Below are 24,535 nucleotides of genomic sequence, written 5' to 3' on the forward strand. Positions count from 1 at the left end.
TCTAAAAGCAACTTTTAGAAATGGAAGCGCAGAATGTGAAAACAAGAGCAAATGAGAAAAGCTCACAAAAAAAAAAAAAAAAAAACATATGAGCAGGAAACCTAATTTTGTTTGCGATTTGGAAAATTTTTAAATTCATGTTTCAGTTTTGTGCAATATAATTTGTACAATTTTGATTCACGCTTATTTTTCGATCCATGACCATGTTGTTTTTTATAAAAAAAAATTGCATTTGTTTTTCATTGCATTTACATTTTTGATTTATGCTTATTATTTTTCGATCTGTGACTGCAATACATATTGCGGGATTCTGATCCCATAGACAAAAACCGATAAAACAATATGTAGAACAAAAACATCTTTTGCAGTTTTATAAGCTTAACGTTTTTTAAACTACATTTTATTTAAAGTAACAAATGTCATAAAACATATTGAAAATAACAAACATAAATTCCACAAATGTATTTTATTTACAGCATCAGGTTGAAACTGTATATAGTAGCCTGATGTCTTAGGCTTACTGAATGCGCCACATTTGAAAAGCCCCCCCACCCCCCCCACCCCCAAAAAATGTATAATTTAATTTAAGCAATATTGGGTAAAAAAAAAAAAAAAAAAAACTCATCTTATTTGTTATTATTTTTACTATTTGCCTCATTACAAATGTATTATTCATATTGTATTATTTATTCATATGTGTTCATGCAACTATTCAAGCAGTTGAGCATTTATATGAATATACATGTAAGCAATTTCATTCTAAATTGTAACTGGAAAGTTTCAAGAGCTCAAAACAACCATGTGAAATGTATTCACAAACAGCAACACAATCAGTTATGATAAGAAAACATTGTAATCTACTAAAATCTGTGTAATCAAAAAAGTTAACAAACAACTCTACACATACATTACTTTTCAGCATTAAAAAGAGCATGATTTGCCATTTACAAATCACTTAATCAATGGAATTTCAACAAAGAAAGATAGAATATTGATTGATTGATTGATTGATGGATGGATTGATTGAGAAGCATCAGGTCTGTATGATTCATCAATGTGCTGCTTCAGCAGGTAAGAATAAGGGAAGAAGTTTAACTAGAACATATAAATATATAACATATAATCTATAATCTTAATTATTCTAATCTTTGGTAGACTACCTCTGGGATAAAATAAATGATTCCAAAACTCTTTAGACTAATTTTTAATTTGTAAAATATTTTGACTGACATAAATACAGTGCGATATATGTCCTTACACCATAAATGACCAAAACATACATCTAGATATCAACATAAAATACACAGTAGCCAGCACTGTGACTGATAAAAGCAACTAACCCTGGTGACTGCCCGACCACAACAGCAGGTGGCAGTACTACCTGAAGATCTAATCTGGGTGGACCAGAAATAACCTACAAATTCTGGATCTGGGCAGTTCAAACCAGTCGGAAAAGGTTCTTAAATGGGACCTCAGACAGTAGAAAGTACTACAAATTCAGCACAAAAGTCAAGCATGATTTGATTTCTTTTTCTAGTAAAGGTGCGTTCAGAAACGTAAAACCCTAAACCTGACATCCAAGATTTAGTTTAATTGCAATAGTAAGACAAAAGGCACAAGTTCAATTAGATCATTTATCAAAAGCAGCCATCAACAAAAAATACTGCAGCTTACAGATGCCTACAATTTTTTTTTCTTTTCTTTTTTTAGTTTTTTTTTTTTTGACTCCACAATCATTCAATAAAAGGTCCTGTGCCTGTTTTGGCTTCTTCAAGATTTCTGAAGTAGGAAACAAAACCATCGAGTTGTGAGAATAATCAAATACTTCCACCCATGTGTAGTGTGCACTTTACAAAGCTCTTAGACTTCTTGACAAGGAAATGAGATTGTTAAAAGGATCATTGAGCTCCATCTGATTCAATTCCAACGGCCTGTGCTCCTCACAACCTCCCGGCGATGTGCTTTCATGCAAAGTTTGAGCAAATAATGTAACACTGTTTCATATTAGAGATCTTCGTCAACTCGTGAACCGTTACAGAGGAAAGCCTCCTTTTCCGGGGTCACACTGTCCCTGTTTAGACTGCAGGTGGGTTTGTACACACTCAGTTCCTCTTCCATACTGGAATGGGCCAGTGTGGCTTCAGTGCTGTGCCAGATTCCATAGCCAAAGTAGATTATGAGTCCTGGAGAGAACAGAGGGATATAAGAACACATTATTGACCGCACACGTGCCAGGAGGCCCACCAGAGGACATTTATTTAAGTAGCAAAACTTGTATTTACATGCATTTTTTTTTTTTTACAAGCATATACTGGTTCATGCAGGAGTATGTGCTGTACCTATAGACATCCACATGGCAAATCGTACCCAGGTACCCCTGTCCAGCTGCATCATCAGGTACACATTGACAAACATGCTGACCACTGGGATGAATGGAAGTAAAGGAACCTGTGGGAAGACATGAAGAAGTTACTTGTTATTAAAAATGACTGGAATGTGTAATTATATGCAGTGGTCAGTAATGTGTAATGGTCAGTGAGTGTCTACAATAAAGCTTTTTATATATATTTTATATATATATATATATATATATATATATATATATATATATATATATATATATATATATAGTAATTTTAGTACTTCAACTTAAACATATTTAACTAGTTGCCAAGACATTTCTAATTTTCATACTGGTTTTTAATCAAACATTTCCATTTTTTATATTTTATTTATTAAAGTAAAAAAATAATAGTGTTTTAATATCCATAAGCTGTTGAGTTAAACTATTTAAAAGTAAATCACCAAGTTAAAATCTATATTGGAAAAACAATATATTCTTAATTGTAATATCAGGACAGATGTATTCCCCCGCCGTAAAAAACAAAACAAAACAAAAAAACAGTAATATTTTAAAAAGGTCCATTCAAGTAACTGTGTGTATAAATCACATTTTTTTAAAAATAAATGAATAGATCTGGAAACAAAAAACAAAACAGCATCTTATCAGTGAACCACATAATAACAGAAAACAGTATTTGGCTTCCTGTGTTTAATAATTAATCTAACATTAGATTCAATGAAACTAAATCTATAAATAGAAAATCTACATATGCATTAGATGTTCATGTGCATTTTGAGGTCTAACCTTAAAAGAGAGCTTGGTTTTACTCTGAGGTTGTCTCCAGATGATAAATGTGACTATGACACAAATGCTGAACAGGACACTGAGGATGACAATATTCCACACTGCACTTCCACCCAGGACGGCCAACAGACTAAAGCTGAAGATCAGCAGACCTGGAAAAGATGCCGTTTAGAAACCTCCAGAAAACAGCTGAATAAAGTATTAAATCTGTCTTAAAGTGGATTTCATACCAAGCAGACTCGCACAGATGTTAACAGTGTAGCCTGAAAGGTTGGAGGGCTCAGTGATGTTGGGGAAGAGCAGTGTTTTGAAGCTGAAACGCTCTTCTATGCCGGGAAGAATCCCCATGCTAGGTGTACTTATGGTCTCGCTCATTTCCATCTCGTCCGGTGTGTTGGCTATGTGATATGTTGGAGGAAACGTATCGGGCTGGTACCTGTAGTTCACAATATTATTTTACAATCATCAGCCAAACTGTAATGACACAAATTTTGTAATGCCTTAATTTCACATGCATCTGCCAACCTGAGTACTAGAACACAGGCAGCGACCAGCGTGTAGGCCAAAAGAGTTCCTATAGACATCAGATCAACCAGGTCCTTCAGGTCAAACAGGAAAGCCATAATAGCTGCACAGGAATGGAAAGGATCGATTTATGGTCATCAGTTTTGTTGTAGGATGATATTCACAATAAGCAGTTGAATTCAAAGCTTTATGTTCTATGTAGAGGACATGCATACTCTGTAGTACTATTTAGGCCAACATTACTTTTACATTTCTAGGTAAAGAAAATATAACCAGTACATAAGCTTTGTTCGTCAGTGAATAGTGAACAATAAAACAAATAAAAACAAATATTTTTGCAATCAGAAGAGACATTATTCATGAATTTTCAGCTGTTACAAAACATTTATCAACAATATTAAATAGTATAAATTAAATAGATAAAAAAGACACTTTCCACAAATAGGGTATTAAATAATACCACATTACTTTTTAAACTTCAAATGGATCAAGTGGGTGGGGGGAGGGGGGGTTAGAAATATTTTATCAATAATAACAAATATATGTTTTATGAATTCCAAAAAAAAAAGAAAGAAAAAAAAAAACTCTGTGTCATTTTCATTTTTCCTTTTCAAAGGGGATAACCTGTATTAACCTTTATATAAAATAAATTGTATTTATTTCCTATGGATTTATTAAACATGGTAGTTTTTGCAAATGTTTTTGATGATAATAATAATAGTCATATCTGAAGTATCTTGAAAAGGGTCATTTGAACAATTTTTAAGCATGTAGGGTTTTTGTTTTTTATTGATTAAAAAAAAAAGGCACAAATGTCATTTTCTCTAGAGACAATTGCAAGATATTAGATTAAAAAAATGCAATATAAAATTTAAATACATTATAAAGATATTATAGAATGTAAAATAAAATTTAATTTAGCCTTCCTTGCTGAAGGCTTATTGATTGCTTATAAGAGAAAGAAAGAAAAAGTGTCCTGTATTTGGACCCTATTCAAGGAAAGTGCTAAAAGCATAAGCAATTAAACTCTTTCAATGGATGAAACAGAAATACACAAAACTATTCACAATGTCAACAGACTCTTTAGTATGGTAAAACTGACATCATGATATCACGTCATGTTTGCACAATAAACCAAATAATTCACAGCAAAGTCTGTCTTACAAGTTTCTGTTCCAAGTAACTACTAGAATCATTTAGAAAAAGAAAACAAGAAATACCCTTTAGTTCTAGCAATTACATGTAACTGCTGTCTGTTTTATAAACAGTGAATTTCCAGCCTCCTTCCTATCGATGTGTACAGGCAACAGCAACAAAAGCAGCCCACTGGAGCTCCACCCTCCAATCCCACACTGCCCTCTGCTCTTACCAGCAATGACCCCGGAGGCCAGAGTGGACACGACGGGCGTCTTCTTCTCGCTCACTCGTGCCAGAAACGAGAAGAGCAGACCATCTCGGGCCATGGCAAAGATTATACGTGGGAGGGGGAACAAGGACCCCAAGAGACTGATCATGGGATGATCAAAAAAAAAAAGGAAGAGAGCAGAAAAGAAACACATAAGCCAACTGGACAGCTGCCAGAGGTGGTGTCAAAGGCAGAAAGGGGATACATCTGTTAAATGTACAGTTAAATGAATCCCCTCGTAGCTGTCGGGGACAGGCTGTGCCACCCGGCCCATTCCAGATAAAGGTTCAGTGTGGCGAAAATGCTGTTTTTCCATGCGACATGCTCTAGGTGGATGGATGCGCGATTATGCGAACGTAACGCGACGTCAGTGGATTAGTAGCATTAAAATTCGCTCACCTGCGACAATGCCTGCTGTTATAGTGGCGCGTATGGGTGTTTTTGTTCTCTCGTTGATCCCAGTCATGAATTTGAAGAGCAGGCCATCGTCAGCCATGGCCCAGATGACACGGGGCATGGGGAACATGGCGCCAAGCAGGCTGCCGCGAGAGATGGAGAAAACAAACCATGCCATGCAAAAAAGAGACACAGACATAGTGCATTCATACACTGCTGTGGTGTTATTATGAGAGAGCATCATGCCACAAACAGGCCACCCCCACCAATCAGAAGTGATATTAGACCAGCCAGAAAGAAAAAGAGGAAAATATTTGCAGGAGCATAAGGATCAATCTCTTGGCATGAATTTTTAATCATTAAAAGAACTACTTTAAAAGTGAAGCATGTAATTTCTGAAGTACAAGTGGCATTGCAAAAATAATGATAGTTTCCATATTTACTTCCCACCCTTTCCACCTCAGATGACCGCTTAAAGAAACTTAAACATATTTTGAAAGCACCAAATAGCCACAGCATATGCTCTTCTTGGAAATCAGCCTACAAATACTTCGAAACACTTCTAATGTAATTGGCTGGTTTTACACAACGTCTAGTGGATTTTGATAGGCTGTTAATGTTTTTATTGTTCGTCGGCTGGAAAACATCATTCTGAAAGTGATTTCAACAATTGTTTCTCTGTGTCGTTAATATCATAGTTGTGGTATGGCTTTCCCTATTCTCACAGAGGTAGAAATATTAATTTAAAACGTTAGAATTACAGTTATAAACATTATATGCGTATGTACATGTTATGTATGTATACACATTTACAGAATTAGTTCAAATTTGAATGTATTTGTTTTAAGTTTGTACACTCATCAACAAAAAAAATTATTTTTGTCAACTGAAATTAACTGTGGCATGACACAACTTGACTATTACTGCAAGCATTATTTGCAGCATTTAGTAGCAAGTAAATCAGATACCCATGAATAGAATTTCATATTGCATTTTTTTTTTTTTTTTTGGTTGGTTGGTTAATTTTGGTATCAAATTCTATCAGATAAATCCTCTCCTTAACAGTAAGAAAAAAAAGTGTATGTGGTTGGTTACACATTGTTTAAATCGGCGAAAGTGGACCAGATTTCATGCCGATAGTGAAAAGTATAGGAAGATATTTAAATATATAAAATTAACAGTATTTAATACTGAAAATACTGTACTAACTGGGAACCAAAAAGATAAATGCCAATAAATCTACTTCAGCTCTGCAGCTACCGAGGTTATCGTTAGTGACTCAGAAGTTAGACGGTTTGTTAGAAGAATAATACGTACAGGACTTGGACAGATTATGCAGAAGACTTCTTCACTTAAGGGGTCATATGATGCTGCTAAATAGAACATTATTTTGTGTAATACAATATGTTTATGCGTCTTAAGGTAAAAAAAACCCACATTATTTTCCATATAATGTACATTATTGTTTCTCCTCTATGCCCTGCCTTCTGAAACGCATCGATTTTACAAGGCTCATCATTCTGAATAAGCGAGGTGTGCTCTTATTGTCCAGCTATCTAGTGCATTGTGATTGGCTGAATGCCTCAAGCATGTGACGGAAATGTTACGCCCCTTAACATACTATGTCGTCTCCCTGGATATTGGTCTATTTCACGTCAGAGGGAGTGTAAGGCACGTTTATAAACCGAATATCTTAAATCTTAAGTAATGTGTGGATTAGTGCAAGGACCAGTTTAATGTCAGACAACATTTTCACGGACCGGGCTTTAAGGTATTACGGATAAATACAACTTCAAAAAAAAAAAAAAAATGATATGACTGGCATAAAAGCTGTGTTATATTATAGTATAATAATAAACATGAATCAACTGTGTAAACGTATGCAACTTTATTAGCAGCTTCCTTGTAACATCGCACCAACAACATAACATTAATAACATTTTCTCTGCCCCCTAACCTAACGCTCACTAAAATAATGCTGCATTCCAGGCAGGTTTTTGAGCCCATAAGTCACGATTTCAAACGACGACTAACGACTTCGTACCGTTCCAGGCAAGTCACGCCAAACTTCCTGAGCACAAAGAATTGTAGCTAGATTATTAATTTAATTGCAACGATACACTGTCCTAAAATCAATTTTTCAACGTGTACGGCCTGCATAAACACTGCATCGTTAGGCAATATTATTTGTAGGGGCTGCCATCGTTGTTTCACATGCTGTGTGTCGTTTGGAACTCGGAGTACATCGATCTAGTACGAGTTCATGGGTGAGAAGTCACGGGTTTGACTGCTGTTCCAGTGTACTTTCACGGGTTTAAGGTTGGAAAAACACAGGTTACTGATTGCCTGGAACACGGCATAAGATACTGCAAAAATCCTGGTCCTTGGACTTCTGGTCTAATCAGCGCAGGGCTGTGCCACAGTGTTTTGTGTTGAAAATGTAAAGTATATATATAATGAGCGAGTACATCATGAATCCATTTTCCAAACCGTGTTTTTGTCTTACCCTGAATCGGACTATTTTAGTCTGGTTGGGGTTGGCAACGCTGCAGAGCATCACAGTGCCTGCGTGACTCGCCATAGATGTAAACAGAGCGAAGTAACTCCGGCTACAATGTTCTTCCGCCAGACGCGAGCGGCAAAAGTTACCGACTGCAGCTTTAATGTAAGTTATTTATTCTTTCTTGTCTGGCCCGGTACCAAATGATGCACGGACCGGTACCGGACCGCGACCCGGGGTCATGCACCGTTTCAAACTATGAAGTTTGGTTTGATGAACTGGTTGGACCGGTTCACTAAGAAGATCCCGTTAAATAGAAAGATTTGTACGCCTTCTTTCTTTGCATGAACATTTGAGCGGCTTTATGCACATCTTCCCACATAGTGACATAGAGATGTGGGGACGTGTTAGAATGAGCTGTTTTAGGGGAGTGTGTACAAGTCTTAACTTTTATAAAGAATATATCTTTGGATTTGAAACTTTAGTCTTTGCAACTTTACAGATCTCCTGCACCAAGAGCTTGTAACACTCCAAAGAGAAAGGAACAATTTAAATTGCATCAGATGACCCCTTTAATAGTGTACACACAATTCATACTTCACAGTACAAACATTTCTGAGCAACGATATCTAGTGTGAATTCATGTAGGTAATTTCTATAAGACTAATTACTGCCTGACTTTTATGGACAAAAAAAAAAAAAATGTGTAGCATCCAGCCTTACTCCCATTCATAGCCTGGATTGAGTGTTGCATAACTGAGAAACAGGATTCATAACTCAGCACACCAAGTTTCCCTATATATTTTTAGCTAGGGGTTCATATGAGCTGCCTCAGATAAATATATACACACACACTATCCTGCAATCCAGTCCCAGACTGCACTCTCTGAACCTCCCTGAGGTTGTCCGAGTACACTTAGTAAACTTTAATGATTGGGATGGTCAACTTCTGAAAAGTTGCGCTATCAAAATGACTGAAGTCTTTTAAACTGCAATCAGGCTTGTGGTTAATTACATCCATTCTTTTCGAGGAACATGATTAATTCTTAATTTTATGAACATTTTAGTGCTCTACCATGCAGGGGTGAACTATTTTACTCTAGACTGGGCTGTAGTGTGTGTTCAAACAATGCCTGACTGGTAGGATGAGTGCTTACCTGGTAGACAGGGCGCAAAGGGAGCCTACCGCCACAGCGTATGTGGCTCCTTCCCAGCCAACGTACTTAAAGGCCGCGGGAAGAGGGCTGTTCTTATCCAGCATGTAATACGGCATCATCATGGTGAGGGCTGCCGATACACCAAAGTATGCTACAAAACAGATAAGGAGGGAGGAGACGATGCCAATGGGAATGGCTCTCTGGGGGTTCTTCACCTCCTCACCTGTGATAAGAAGCAAGATATTATGATTTGTTAAAAAGAAACAGTAAAAGGTTGCAGGCTGGACTCAAACCTGCATCATCCATTTAAGCAACTAAGCTCAACATGCCAGTAGCTAACTGCTGTGTCACAGCATAAATAACAGGGGTGAACCAAAGAAGGCCAAAAACAGACCTTTGCCCGGACTATCAAATTACACGAGAAATTGTATTTTTCCATAGAGAAAATTAATGTTACAAAATACCAGTTTATTTTCAGTCCTTTACATTATTGATATGAGGGTTTTTCATTTTGTGCCATCCTATTCCATGACATGACTGATTATTATTGTGTAAAACTGAAAACCGATAGTTGGTTTTCTTTTAATTAGTGTCTCCACAAATACTATGGCTATTTCAAAGTGTAAAAAAAAAAAAAAGTGATAAAAAACATATTACAGAAATTAAACCGTTGAGTCAGCAAGAATACATTAATCTGATCAAAAGTGATATAAAATACATTTATATTGTTACAAAAAAAGATATATATTTAAAAAATCAGTTTCTACAAAAATATTAAACTGTTTTTAACATTGATACCCGAACTTTTGAACGGTACTGTACGTTACATTTACATTCATTCAATTACAGTACATTTATTCTTGCCATTAAGTCAATTAAAAGCACACTGCATGTGAAATCTGTCATTTTAAGGAGCCTCGGAGCAAGAAAATGACTCAGCTGCAGCAGTTAGTGGTGCGAGCATGTTCGCTTTTGGCAAAAGTTTCTGTGGTTTGACCTTGTGCAGAAGTGTCTTCATGCCATCAGTGCCAGAGAGAGCAAAGGAACATGGCTATATCACCACTCCTGACCAGCATGTTGGAGGAGAAGGGTTTACTGAATCTGAACCACAGCTACAGAGAGGGAGATGAGTCCAGGCCAACCCTGAAACACTCTAGCCAATCGAATTCAAGGGTATGTGGGGGAGTGAGCCGCCATAAAAGAGGGGGCCCAGAGGCAAACCATAAGCAGAGATCTACTGAGAATATCCATGCCATACTATTATAAACAAAAGGAAACGTCTCGGTTACGTACGTAACCCTCGTTCCCTGATGGAGGGAACGGAGACGTTATGTCGACCGACAAATGGGGTCTCACTTGGGAGGCCAATCATCTCTGATTTTAAGAGAAAACGCCAATGAAATTGGCAAGTGGATTAACACACCTGAGCCACTCCCCGTGCCAGCGGGTATAAATAGGGCGACAGGTGCATCCACTCATTAGGTTTTACGCTGAGGAGCCGAGAACGTGTCCCGGCAACAGCGAATGGTTCAAGGTTGTGGCATGGGGACATAACGTCTCCGTTCCCTCCATCAGGGAACGAGGGTTACGTACGTAACCGAGACGTTCCTTATCTGTCGGTCACTACGAGTTATGTCGACTGACAAATGGGGTCCTATGGAAAACGCCATAACCTGAACCTCGTCACAACCCTGAGGCGCTGCAATTGTTGACAAGCCTTGGCGTGCCACAAAAGCTACGCTTAAGGTCGTAACCTTCCCAAAGCCCCAGCGCAAATTCACTGACCTTGGTACCGAAGGGGCCAAAGGGTGAGTACATCGCTGCTGGAGAAGGCCATGCTGCTGTTCCGCCCACATAAAGTAAATGGAAGGGATTTCAACCTTCAGTGAAAGATTGCTTCAAATCTTCCCTATTTGTTCTTTCAGCTGGCAAGACAATGGGGAAGCGAGCCTTTAGGAAAGGTCGCTACGGAGACCACATCCTACCCGTAGGGAGGTGACATGTGGATATACCGATATGGACTGACCCAGGGGGCAGTACTACATATGGAAAGGGTCTCTGAGGCAGGTCCTACCTTGGAGTAGGGATGGAACGGCTGCCAGAAGAGACCGACAGAGCGATCTGTCAAGGGAAGACACGGGTTTGCCAAGAGGGAAACCTTACCGTGGAAGAATACACATATGGGATTACCCGCAGGGAACCCAGCCATATGGACACCTAGCCCAGTACAGGGGCTGACCGGCTCCGGGCATGCTAACGCCAGTACTGGGCCTGGCGCCAGACTGCTCCGCCAAGTCTGACGCCGAGGGTGCTGGAGGATGCTCGACCAGGGTACGCCAACCGGGGAACTCTACTGGGAGAAGAAGGCGCTCACATCCCCGTGTTAGGGGGAATGGCGCAGCAAGCGAGACACCCAGCCAGCCCTTCCCGCCAATTACCTGTTACCCAACACGCGGGAGGAAACTGGCTCTACACGGAGGTTGTAAAACCTCGCAAAGGTGTTAGGTGTCGCCCAGCCCGCAGCTCGACAAACGTCTGCCAGAGAGGCGCCATGCGCCAACGCATAGGAGGAGGCCACACTCCGTGTGGAGTGGGCCCTCACCCCCAGGGGGCACGGCTCGCCTTGGGAATGGTAAGCCAAGGCGATGGCGTCCACTATCCAGTGGGCCAACCTCTGCTTAGAGACAGCCTTACCCTTCTGCTGACCTCCAAAGCAGACCAGGAGCTGCTCAGAGCTTCTGAAGCTCTGGGTGCGGTCCACGTATATGCGAAGCACTCTTACGGGACACAGCAACGACAAGGCTGGATCTGCCTCCTCCAGGGGCAGCGCTTGCAGGTTCACCACCTGGTCTCGGAAGGGAGTGGTGGGAACCTTGGGCACGTATCCAGGCCGGGGTCTCAGGACAACGTGAGAGTAGGCCGGCCCGAACACAAGGCACTCTTCACTTACCGAAAATGCTTGGAGGTCCCCGACCCTCTTGATGGAAGTGAGCGCGATCAGGAGCGCTGTCTTGAGAGACAGGAACTTCAGCTCAACCGAATCCAGCGGCTCAAAGGGACCCCTCTGAAGTCCCGCCAGGACAATAGAGAGGTCCCAGGAGGGAATCAGGGGTGTCCTAGGAGGATGTAACCTTCTGGCACCCCTCAGGAACCTAACGATCAGGTCATGCCTCCCCAGGGACCGGCCGTCCACTGCATCGTGATGTGCTGCAATGGCAGCCACATACACCTTCAGGGTGGAGGGTGACAGCCCACGCTCCAGCCTACCTTGCAGGAAAGAAAGCACGACTCTGACCGGGCATCTCCGGGGGTCTTCTCGGTGAGAAGAACACCAATTCGTGAACAGACTCCACTTCAGAGCATAGGCCTGCCTCGTAGAAGGGGCTCTAGCCTGAGTGATAGTGTCTACCACCGCTGGGGGCAGATCACTTAGGTCTGCCGCGTCCCGTCTAGAAGCCACACGTGGAGGTTCCAGAGATCTGGACACGGGTGCCAAATGGTGCCAAGCCCCTGAGAGAGAAGGTCTCTCCTCAGGGGGATGCGCCAGGGAGGGGAGAGTGAGGAAGCTGTGCGTCGCTCATTGTCAAGCCACGAGCCTTGCAACTCGGAGGAAGGAGAATTTGCTCTTTTATTGAAAATGTGGGAACAGAACAAAACAGAAACTGAAGATTCTCCGCCCGGCCCTCCTCCGGGGGAAGGAGTGGCGCTGTCTTCGCCATCTCCTGAAGAGCAGTTCTCCGCATCTCCGAGTTGCCCGTGTCAGGGCCGCTTGGTCGACTTCCTGGAGGACTTCGCAGCCGGGAGTGACACGGGGGGCGCCGCTCTCCTGCGCGGGGCTCGACACGCCGGCCAACGAAGAACTCTCAGCACGGGGCGGAGCTGGCGTAGAGGACGCAGGGGGGCGCCCACGGCGACGAGCAGGCTGAGGCGCTACCCGCGACGGAACGGTGGCAGCCGGAGAGACACGTCGGGGCAGGATGTGCTGGATGGCCTCAGTCTGCTTCTGTACCGCCGAGAACTGCTGGGCAAAGTCCTCGACAGTGTCGCCGAACAGGCCTGCCTGGGAGATGGGGGCGTCGAGAAAGCGCGCTTTGTCCATGTCCCTCATCTCAGCCAGGTTCAGCCAGAGATGCCGCTCCTGGACCACCAGCATGGACATCGCCTTCCCGAGGGACCGCGCCGTGACCTTCGTTGCCCGTAAGGCGAAGTCAGTTGCCGTGCGCAGCTCCTGCATCAACCCCGGGTCGGTACCACCCTCGTGCATGGCTTTGAGTGCCTTGGCTTGGTGTACCTGCAGGATAGCCATGGCATGCAGGGCAGAGGCAGCTTGGCCCGCAGCACTGTAAGCCTTGGCAGCGAGTGCGGCCGTCAGCTTACAGGCCTTGGACGGGAGGCGCGGACGATTCCTCCAAGTGGCGGCGTTTTGTGGGCACAAGTGCACCGCAACCGCCCTCTCCACCTGGGGAACCTCTACGTACCCCCTGGCTACCCCGCCATCGAGGGTGGTGAGGATGGAAGAGGGAGAAGAGCGGCTTCTGGCCGTGAAAGGGGCCGTCCACGACTTCGTCACCTCTTCATGCACCTCCGGGAAGAAAGGCACCGGAGCAGAACGAGGTTGTGAGCCGCGTCCCGCGCCGAGAAACCAATCATCCAGCCGTGAGGGCTCGGGACTGGGCGGTGTAGTCACCTCCAGTCCGATACTCACGGCTGCCCGGGCAAGCATGGCCGACAACTCCAAGTCCGATTCGGCAGTAGCGACAACACCCGAGGGGGGCAGCCCCGCCGAACCTTCATCCTCAGAGGTCGATAACCCATCCCCCGATGCAGCAATCGACATCTGGTCTTCGGACGGCCAAGCAGAATCAATCGGCAGCTGCACGGGACAGTCGCTGCGTGAGGAGTGAGAGGTCCGTGGGGCGTGGCCCGGCGGAGAAGCTCTCACTGTGATCCTCAGATCTCCCAGAGCGCCAGCCGGCGGCCCTCTGCTCGAGCCAGAGAGACCGGGACGGGTGGCGACAGAGGGGTCTGCTGCACTCCCCTTGAGGAGTGAGAGACGCGATCGCAGCGCTGCCATGTTCATACGCCCACAGTAGACGCATGAATCATCCACGAGCGCAGCCTCAGCGTGTTGGACGCCCAGACACTGCAGACAACGCTCGTGACCGTCAACCGAAGACAGGAAACGACCGCATCCAGAAGGACACGGACGAAACGGCATCTTGAAAAAGACGCGAATCGTCCGTGATTTGCTCTTTTAGAACTGTCTCTTTTAGCCGAAGCGCCCAGGGGAATCGCCGTCTCGCAGGGACACCGCTGTAACGCGCCGTCACACCGACCAGGAACAGTTCAGCAAAAACAAAGATGAATGGCTTTGTAGTGATCTTCTTCATCGACTACTCGGCTCCGAAGCAAAAATCTAATGAGTGGATGCACCTGTCGCCCTATTTATACCCGCTGGCACGAGGAGTGGCTCAGGTGTGTTAATCCACTTGCCAATTTCATTGGCGTTTTCTCTTAAAATCAGAGATGATTGGCCTCCCAAGTGAGACCCCATTTGTCGGTCGACATAACTCGTAGTGACCGACAGATAGGGAACTATAAATAACTTAGACCAAAGCGTCATGAATGCAAGCCAAATATTTAGGTAGCATAATAGCCTCACTGTTGTTCAATTTTACACTTATTAAAGGCATTTATGCATACAAAATAGGCTTCTTGCACAATTTACTCTCACTAACCTCATGTTTGCAGACAATGCATCGTATATTTGAACTTTTCAACAGAATTTTAGAAGAAAATGGTGCCTTCTTAATATTAAACAGTGTAGAGAGTCTTTAGTTACCTGTAGTTGCAATACAGTCGAACCCAACGAAGGCGTAAAAGCAGGTAGCTGCCCCTGATAAGACCCCTGTGAAGCCGAAAGGCATGAACCCACCTTCACCCAGAATCTCTTTTGATGGCAGGGGCTGTGTAGCGCTGCTCAGAGAGAGTAATTTACACAAATTATAACATGCCATTTAAATTTGAAAGAGGAAGTGTGTCATTTCTGCAAAACTATGGCGCCAAAAAAAAAAAGGAAACTGCAAAAATATAAAATATGCTAACATGCGTAAGTCCACTGAGGTCAATCATTAGTATAATTTTTCAGTCTCAATTTTGTGAGGTAACACTGGAAAACAAAATCCTACTGACCTGAAATTTTTTTTATGGTATATAATTTTGTGGAATAATTGTAATTACATATCTCAGTATAAATATATATATATAAATAATCTCTGAGTCGTGAAACATAACTCACTTAATGGTGGAATTGGTTCCATAGAGAATCTCATCAGGGTCCAGGTGCCAATTCTTCAGTGTACCTTTAACCAGTCCAGATACAACCATGAACAACAGCACCAGGACGTTGATGCAGGTGAACACTTTGTTGACCATGGCTGACTCCTTCACGCCGAAGGCCAGCAGGCCTATAGCAAACAAAACGTAGTTCAAAACACTACCGAACAAAGTCAACACGAACATCCGCTAAATATTTACATTCAAAAGCTTTCATTATCAGAATGAATCAGTGTGTTTTGAAATTATTATTCATATACATAACAAATTACGAAACTCTAATATTGGTCAGTCATGGCTCCCTATGTAATTAGTGCTCTAGTCATGTTTTACCTGTGAGAGTAAGGATGATGAATACTGAAAACATATCTGGGTACTCCGCCAGAATCCCCGGGGCATTCATGGACATGTACTGTCGACAAAAATGCTCAATTTGTTTTCCAATCAGCTCATCAAATGTGGCACTCCAAGCTCGGGCGACACTTGATGTACCTGAGAAGGTTTTACAGATTGAGTAACATCATATAGCAATGAAAGAAAACATAAGGAAATGTAAAAAACTATACTATACATCAGTTTAAAGACTCTAAACTTTATTTTCATAGCATTACACAATTTTAAAGATGATATTAAGTAACAATATATGTATTTGAACACAAAAGAGGATATTTTGAAGAATGTGTGTAAGGCAAACAATTGATGGTCCCCATTGACTTTCATAGTACGTGTGTCCAGCTTTGGAAGTCAATGGGGTCCATCTAATGAATGGTTACTCATTCCCCAAAATATCTTTTTTCATATTTTCATATTCAACATAAGTAAGTTAGTCATACAGGTTTAGAATAACTTGAGGGTGAGTAATTAACAGAATTTTCATTTTTAGGGTGAACTATCCCTTTTAGTGATATTGTGTGTTGTCTCACCTATTACATATGAAAGTATAAGATTCCAGCCAGTAATAAAGGCCCACAGCTCCCCAACAGTCACATAGCTGTACAGGTATGCTGAGCCCGTTTTCGGCACTCTCGCCCCAAACTCTGCATAACAGAGGCCCGCGAGCACTGAGGCCATGGCTGCGATGAGGAATGACAGGACGATGGCTGGTCCTGCGTTTTCTCGGGCCACGGCTCCAGCGAGGACATACACCCCAGCTCCCAAGGTGCTGCCCACACCAAGAGCCACCAGGTCAAATGTGTTCAAGCATCGGGAGAGTCGCGAATCCTCCGAGTTGCAGTCGACAACCTTCAACCTTAGCAGCTGTTTCCCGAAACGCAGAAGCTTTTTCAAAAACATCATTGATTTGATTTGGCGACAGCTTCTTTTTGTGCCTCGTTTTATCAGAGTTCCTCCTTTCACAATATTTCTGGTTCGCCCACAAACGCAGAGGATTCACAGTGTTCAGAATACTGTTCAGGAGTGACACTTATCTGTAGGAAAAAGAGAGTAATGGACTTGAGAAAGTGGCAGTGGCAGTTTATACACCCTCAAATGTATGATGTCAAATGATTAGTGATGCACAACAATAATATTTATCAGTGACTATATCATTTTCCATATTTTTGTTCCATTAAATTGTTTTTTTATTTTTCTCAGGGAATCGTACTTCACTTAAACTTTATTTCCAGAGATGAACAAAAATGCAACAGTAATCATATGGCGGTAAATGCGGTTAGCACTCCCCAGTGTGACCAAAGTAACTCGATATTTTCCAGATATTTCCCACCAGATATGAGTGGGATATGCAAACCTTTTCTTTTTTTCATTGCTTTTTAAAGCTCCAGGACACAAACCAGCACATCTGTGGTGAGAATAGTAGCTGTCCAGTGATTTAAGGGCCTAAAAACACGTAGAACACTGACCCATATTCACTTTAACTTCAAGCCAAGTACCAAAACTAAACCCAGTACAAATCTGATGACACTGCGAGAAAGAGAAAACGACGCAATATTCTGAACCGCAACCAAGCCTCTTGAATGAAAAGCATATTGTGACCCCCGAAGGCCAAATGTCAAAATGTACTGTACTGTACGTGCAAATGGGCAGCCGTTCTCCAGTCAATAAGTTCATACAGCTGCACTCTTTTCCCAAGTGTTGAGTAACATGGAGAGAAATCCATAAAATGTGACCGGTGGCAGAGCTGGAGAGGCCCACTGGGGATAATCCATCATACTCACACAAACTGACATGCATTACATAACCAAGAGCAGAACTTAATGGCAAAAATACATGCAACTGCACAAGAACAATTAAGATCTGTTTGCAAGCTCTATGAAAACAGCCTGTTCTGAGAAGGTAATTTGTTAATGAATGTAAATGAATCTCTCTATGCATAAAGCTAGCATAACACTAAACTGTGAAGCAGTAAATTTGATCTTTTCTCACATAGTAATAATGATAATTATTATTACCATTATTATAACTTTTTATCAGTAAATAACTAAAAGTTGTTACACCACTACATTTTTTTCAGCACTATGAAAGGTAACTGAGATTCTTCATTGTTTTTGGCTAAATATTTATTAGTCTGAGAAACAAATAAAATATAAAATTCTTTGAAAAACACACATACTAACACACATATAAACACACTGATGTGTGTACTCATAGCTTGTAGTTACCAAATATAGTTCACTTTTTCTTCACTTTTTCTTTAAATAGTAGCTTGAATGTAATTTATCTACTTGTAATTATGTGTAACTTGTCTCTTGAGAGGCTCTGGTTTCAAAATATGTTCCTTAACACAGAGTTTGAGTCTATAAATGAATCTACTATGAATCATGACCCAGTTATCTTTCCTCTGAGAAATCTAACATCTAAACAGCGTAAAAAGGTGACATAAGGAATCACTTCCTCTCATGCCACACTTAAATGGAAAGTTCTTTCGGATGTCTTGGACCTTAGAAACGTGGAAGCACGTAAATAGAGTCACTCGAGCAGTACTGCACATTTAACTGTTGTCATTTTAACCACGCAAGCGTGGATATGAGGGCCTGACTGGAACAAACCGGTTGTTGAAACAGCAAACATAAACTTTAGTCAAATTTCCCACATCTAAACCGGAAGTTCATTAAATTGAGAATAGCAGTGTGACTAAAGAAAACCAGAGTATAGGTTTAAAGCTGTGCACAAGACAGAATCAATAAAATGTCTGTCTATTTTTGTTGTTGTTTTCTTAAATGCACAATTATTTTTTTGATCAAGCTTTAGCAACTAGTATGATAATGCGCTACAGGAGTTTCAGAATAAATCAGTGTTGTAAGCAAAAACTTAAGATTTGTGTGAACATGAATGAAAAAAACATACACACACACACACACACACACACACACACACACACACACACACACACACAAAGAAATTAAGGGTCTAATTTTTAATGGTAGGTTTATTTTACCATATGGAGAGAATATCAACCAAAAAATCCAGGGAAAAAAACACATTATAAAAAGTTTAGAAATTGATTTGCATTTCATTGAGTGAAATAAGTATTCAATCCCCTAGCAAAACAAACCAGTTTTGCACACATCTCAGGAGGGACTTTTGATCCACTCATCTTTGCAGATTCTCTCTCAATCCTTAAGGTTCCTTGGCCGTTGTTTGGCAACTCAAAGTTTCAGCTCCCTCCTAAGATTGTCTTTAGGATACAGGTCTGGAGACTGGCTAGGTCACTCCATGACCTTAATGTGCTTCTTCTTGAGCCACTCCTTTGTTGCCTTGGTGGTATGTTTTGGGTCACTGTAATCCTTGAAGACTTATCCATGACTCATCTTCAGTGTTCTGGCTGAGGGAAGATGGTTCTCGTCCAAGAGTTTACAATACATGGCTCTGTCCATTTGCCCCTCACTGCAGTGAAGTTGTCCTGTACCCTTAGCAGAAAAACAGTCCCAAAACATAATATTTCCACCTCCATGCTTGACTGTAGGGATGGTGTTGTTGGGGTCATAGTCACCATTTCACTCCCTCCAAAGACGGCGAGTCGAGTTAATGCCAAAGAGCTCAATTTTGGTCCATTCTGACCATAGCACTTTCTCCCAAACCTTCTCTGAATCATTTTATGTTCTTTGGCAAACTTTAAATTTGGCAATTCTTGAGCAGGGGGACCTCGCGGGCCCTGCAGGATTTCAGTTAATTGTGGCGTAGTGTGTTACCAATGTTTTGCTTGGTGACTGTCGTCCCAACTGCCTTAAGATCATTTACAAGCTCCACCCATGTAGTTCTGGGCTGATACCTCACCTTTCTCAGGATCATCCTTACCCCACGAGGCAAGATCTTGCATGGAGCTCCAGACCGAGGCCGACTGATGGTTCTTTTGTATTTCTTCCATTTCCTTGTAGCCCATTCAAGCCTTGTGCAGATCTACAATCTTGTCTCTGACATCCTTTAACAGCTCTTTGGTCTTGCCCATGGTGGTAGGTGAGTTTAGAGTGGAAGATACAGATTGTGTGGAACAGTATCTTCTACACCTAACGAGCTGACATTAGGAGTAACTTCTTAAAGTGACAGGACTAAACTGTGTTCCACATGGGCACATAACCAATCTGTGGGAGCCAGAATCAGAGCCACTGAGTTGAATCAGTGTAATCCAAGCACAAGCTGTTTCTTGGGGTCTGCTGTCCAGTTGGACCTCATTCAGATATCCCAGCATTCCCTGAGTGAGCTGGTCTAAACTGCTCTTTGGTGTGACATCAGACATGTAGAAATGTCTGCATCTATGCCATGCTGTAGGAATGCTGACAGACCAACAATGCTGTGAAGGTATTTTAGAATAGATTTATAAGTAATGGTTAAATGGAATTGCAACACATGGCAACAATTTCAAGATGCCTCACATAAAGACCAACAACACCACTGTAAACAATTTATATACATAATGAAATGAAACTGAGGTGTTTTACTCACAAACATTTCAGAAGATCTCTAATACTGCAAATGTTTTTTAGAGAGCACATTAAGCTGGCATCACCCACATGACAGTGTGTTTGAAACATCTAGGCTATGGATTTTTCCATACATCTGTAAATAAATCCTGATAGCTTCAACTGACAGCAGGGTTGAGTAAGGTTAACAGTGCCATCGATTGCCATTCCAGCTCAGTCAAGACTAGCGAGGTGACCATAGACACGCACATGCAATTTATCTGACTAAATTAAGCAGGTGGGTAGAGCAGGGGTGTGTTGCCTGAGCACCAATCAGTGGGCGACTTTCTGTTATGGTATTCAACGTGCAGTGCAGAGCAGTGAAACTCTGGCTATGGGATGCTTGTGGCTTTTATTTTGCATTTAATCACAACATTAGTTAAAGTCCCATCAGTATGTGAACTGTATAATCTTTAAATACATTACTGCATTATCTTAAAATAGATAAGTGATCCTATTTTAGCATCAATATGGGCTTGAGTACTGACGTCACAAACGTTTAGTGTATCATAACCACAACACAAGTCCTTCTAGAAACAGCAAGATAGGATAGGGTCAAGGGCACAGAGTCTAACCAGAACTTGTGTTTTGTTGATGTGTTTTTGCCAACGTCTGTCCAATCATAAGAGAATGTTTAGAGTGGTCACAATGTACCTGGCACCATCTGACTACCCTTAGCCTATAACTCGTGACTGTGATTTGATTTTGGAATGTATGCGACAAATATTCTTCAGTTTAGTTTTTTTTTTTTTACATTTACATTTACATTTATTCATTTAGCTGATGCTTTTATCCAAAGCGACTTACAATTGCTATATATATGTCAGAGGTCGCACGCCTCTGGAGCAACTAGGGGTTAAGTGTCTTGCTCAGGGACACACTGGTGCCTCACAGTTGATTAGAACCCGGGTCTCTCACACCAAAGGCATGCGTCTTATCCACTGCGACAAAAACCCCTTCTAAAAAGACTTTCTTTTTGTTAATAGTAGCCAAGCAAGTTCTCCACCCGTGACACTGTCATTGGCCTTCCCACAAACACTGAAGAGATATGCAACAGACCCTAAAATCACAGGTTGAAAAGGACATCGCATGATTAAATAAAATGCAATGCAATAATATAATTGGCCTAATAATCATGCATAAAACTGTATATATAATGTGCCTAGAAGTTGAACAGTGCTTGAATTTGTCCAGCAAAAGTTGATTTGCAGCGTCAAGAACAATTGCAACTTAAGTTCTCACAGTCGTGACACAATTTCTCGCTATAGACATTGCAACTGTGGTAAAATTATGCTTTACAGTATAATAAACCATCCATTTGAAATCAAATTAACGCCTTTTAACAATATTTATTAATCTAATGGTGAGTTTATAACCATTTCCAATGTATTTTGATGCTTCTAATGGATCTCAAGCAATAGACCTCTGCTGACAGACACTCTAAGACTAATTGGCTGATGGTGAGTTAATCACTCAAATTCATTTTAATTACACATCTGGGATTGAACCTGCAACCTTTCAGACTGCAGTCCAGGATCTAAACCATAGGCTGCCACTCAGAGATTCCTCAAGGCTTGTTTTTAGCATGTCACATGTGGAGTGTCAGGTAACGTGTTGTGTGTTGGGGACACAGATAGATGCATGTGACCTAATTATGAGAAACTTGCAAAAAAAAAAAAAAAAAACAGTTTACAAAACACAGAAGACCTGCAGGGTGAGTCCATGAGGTCACAAGTCACAAGACGTACATAATCAAAACATTTCTACCTCCTACTAAAGATAGCTCATGTTTTTTTTTTTTATTATGAGCCAGTAAATCTCATTTAATAAAATGAAATTCCTATTGGTTTGAAATGACAAATAAATGTAGAATTGTAGGTGTTATAAACTTCATATTGCACCATGACAAAAAAAAAAAGAAGTTTGGGATTCATTAAACACACACCCACGTATGCTATTATTATCATTTTTGTGTGCACATGTTTGTAGTATCTGTATCTATAGCATAACGGTGTAAACAGTCAAAGATCATCAGCGCTGTCGTGTATGATGCCCTTGACTGTGATTTATATAATATGGAAACATCCTAAAATGTATTCCTCTGACCTACAAGCAGCTTTAAGAGGATTTTCTGAAATCTGGAGCATTAAAAGGCCTCTATATTGCAGAAAGCATCTGGACTGAGGATGAAGCATTTCACATACAGTGACTCAGATGTAAATTAAAGACCCCCAACAGAAAGCTCTCCTAGTGGCAGCACGTTTGACTTGTTTACATATAAATACAGCTCTTGGTATGGCATGCATTAGTGAGTGTTGATGGAACAAGGTTTTCCATGTTTGCAATGAGAAGACATTGCTTACTAACACATAGTAAAGCATGTAATCATTTAAAAAAAAATTCAGCACAAGAAAAAATGCATACAAACACTCTGATTACATTTTTTGTTATAGAAATCATAAATGACTATCTGAAAAATATAATGACATTCTGATAGCAATAATCTTTGATGTTACATCAGCTCTTATGGCATGAGGTGACACACCTCTCTCTTTTAGATCAGTTTACTCTTAAGAGCAGAAGAGACTCCAGCTCACTTATAAATAGAAAAAGATTTATCTGCTGTGAAGACCAATTGAAAGACCATTTAATTATTCACATTTTGGCATCATGTGAAGTACAAATAATTTTTTTTTTAATGTATTCTTTAATAATTTTTAAGGTAATACAACAATAATATTTAAGTTAATACAACAATATTACATTTTTCTGTTCAAATTTTTCTGTTCAAACGATCGACTGTATGATGTTGCTACGATCTTTACAAATGAAAACCAGAATGCTCACTATCTAGTGCTAACGAAGATGCAGTGTCTCAAACCAAATGACAGGTTTAAGCAGCGGCAGTTTTTATAAACCTAAAAACATTTTAATGTCCTCTTTTCCCCTGCAGGATAGACTACATTACGAGGCGGGAGACCCCGTGCGCCCCGTCCCACGTTTTCCTGCCCTGCCTGATAACGGAGCGCTGCGCTGAATTAAACCATGTGCTGTCCGTCCGAGCGAGTTTCAGATCGATTGATTTGTAACTTTAGGCTAATTATAGTAAGACAGCGTTAATTAAATATTTATTTAATTAATATTTATATTAATTAAATAAATGTTCAGTGCTGATGGACGTTTTAGAAAACGCCTTAGACAAGAAAGCAACTGGGTTGAGTGTACCAGATGTTGGTCTTACCTTGCAGCTGGTCTCAGAGCAGCACAGACCGGATCTAGTGATTCTTCTTGTGTTGCTGGAAAACTTCTATCATAATGTTTGCTCCAGCTCAGTCAGGAGTGGTTATGTGGGTCTCCTGGCAGGTGGTGTGACTGCGTGTGTGGGTCTGCGATGTGTAAGGTAGATGGATCAAGTTTCATTGCGGTTTTGTACATGCTCCTCCCGAATTTTACTATTCGCTGTAAAGAAACCGGCATGCAAAATCTCAAACTTAAGTTTAAATCTTCAAGGCAATAAAAAAGAAAGTTTGCAGATCAAATGCAATTAATGTAATAATTTATGAAGTGATGAGGAAGCTGCAGCCTACACTAAAAACTTGATCCAAAAATTCTTCCAATCCAGATAAATATATTAAAAGCACTTGCCACATACAAATGAAATCTAGCTTAGTGAAGAAATTGAAAGGCTATAATTTTTGGGGGAAAATAGCAGACACACAATATGATAAATATGATCTAGCCTAAATAAAGATTCTGTAAACACTCAAAGATGGTTTGGAAAAAGTAGAATTTCATCAGAATAATAATTACTATACATGTATTTCTGCATAAGAAAATAACCTGCTTTTGTAAATCAGTTATGAAAAATAAAACTTGAGATACTAAGCCATAATTATGAGATAAAAATTCATGTTTATGTAACTGCACCTTCAATATCTCAATGTCAAGTTGTTATAATTATGATTTACCAAAGCACACCTTTTTTTATATCAAATGTGGCAGAAATTTGCATCATAGATGTCTTTTAGAATAAACCAAGAAATCAAAAGAAAAAAACATGGTTCAAGAGAGTGGCACTCGAGGTTTGAAATCAAGTTCAGGCGAGGCAAGTTCAGACTCTCACCTCTTAATGTGCCAAATTTTCCTCCAAAT

At 40.9% G+C, this 24,535-nt stretch overlaps 1 protein-coding gene across 2 annotated transcripts; it reads right to left on the minus strand.

Annotated features, from left to right (window-relative positions):
- Positions 1 to 626: 626 nt before the first annotated feature.
- On the minus strand, positions 627 to 23,768 carry LOC113100242 (high affinity cationic amino acid transporter 1-like). Of its 2 annotated transcripts, none has more exons than XM_026265027.1 (12): positions 23,625 to 23,768; positions 16,391 to 16,894; positions 15,801 to 15,959; positions 15,430 to 15,598; positions 14,974 to 15,107; positions 9,132 to 9,354; positions 5,043 to 5,179; positions 3,674 to 3,776; positions 3,379 to 3,584; positions 3,149 to 3,300; positions 2,340 to 2,448; positions 627 to 2,183 (listed from the first exon to the last, which is right to left on the minus strand). In XM_026265027.1, the coding sequence occupies exons 2-12, from the start codon at positions 16,761 to 16,763 to the stop codon at positions 2,005 to 2,007; spliced, it is 1,944 nt and encodes a 647-aa protein (XP_026120812.1). In that variant the 5' UTR covers positions 16,764 to 16,894; positions 23,625 to 23,768; the 3' UTR covers positions 627 to 2,004. The 2 variants fall into 2 exon arrangements, with proteins under 2 accessions (XP_026120812.1, XP_026120811.1); XM_026265026.1 differs by lacking the exon at positions 5,043 to 5,179 and adding an exon at positions 5,478 to 5,617.
- Between the last annotated feature and the right edge of the window lie 767 nt (positions 23,769 to 24,535).

The sequence above is a fragment of the Carassius auratus genome, unplaced genomic scaffold (assembly GCF_003368295.1).
Source record: "Carassius auratus strain Wakin unplaced genomic scaffold, ASM336829v1 scaf_tig00217205, whole genome shotgun sequence".
NCBI classification, from domain to species: Eukaryota; Metazoa; Chordata; class Actinopteri; order Cypriniformes; family Cyprinidae; genus Carassius; species Carassius auratus.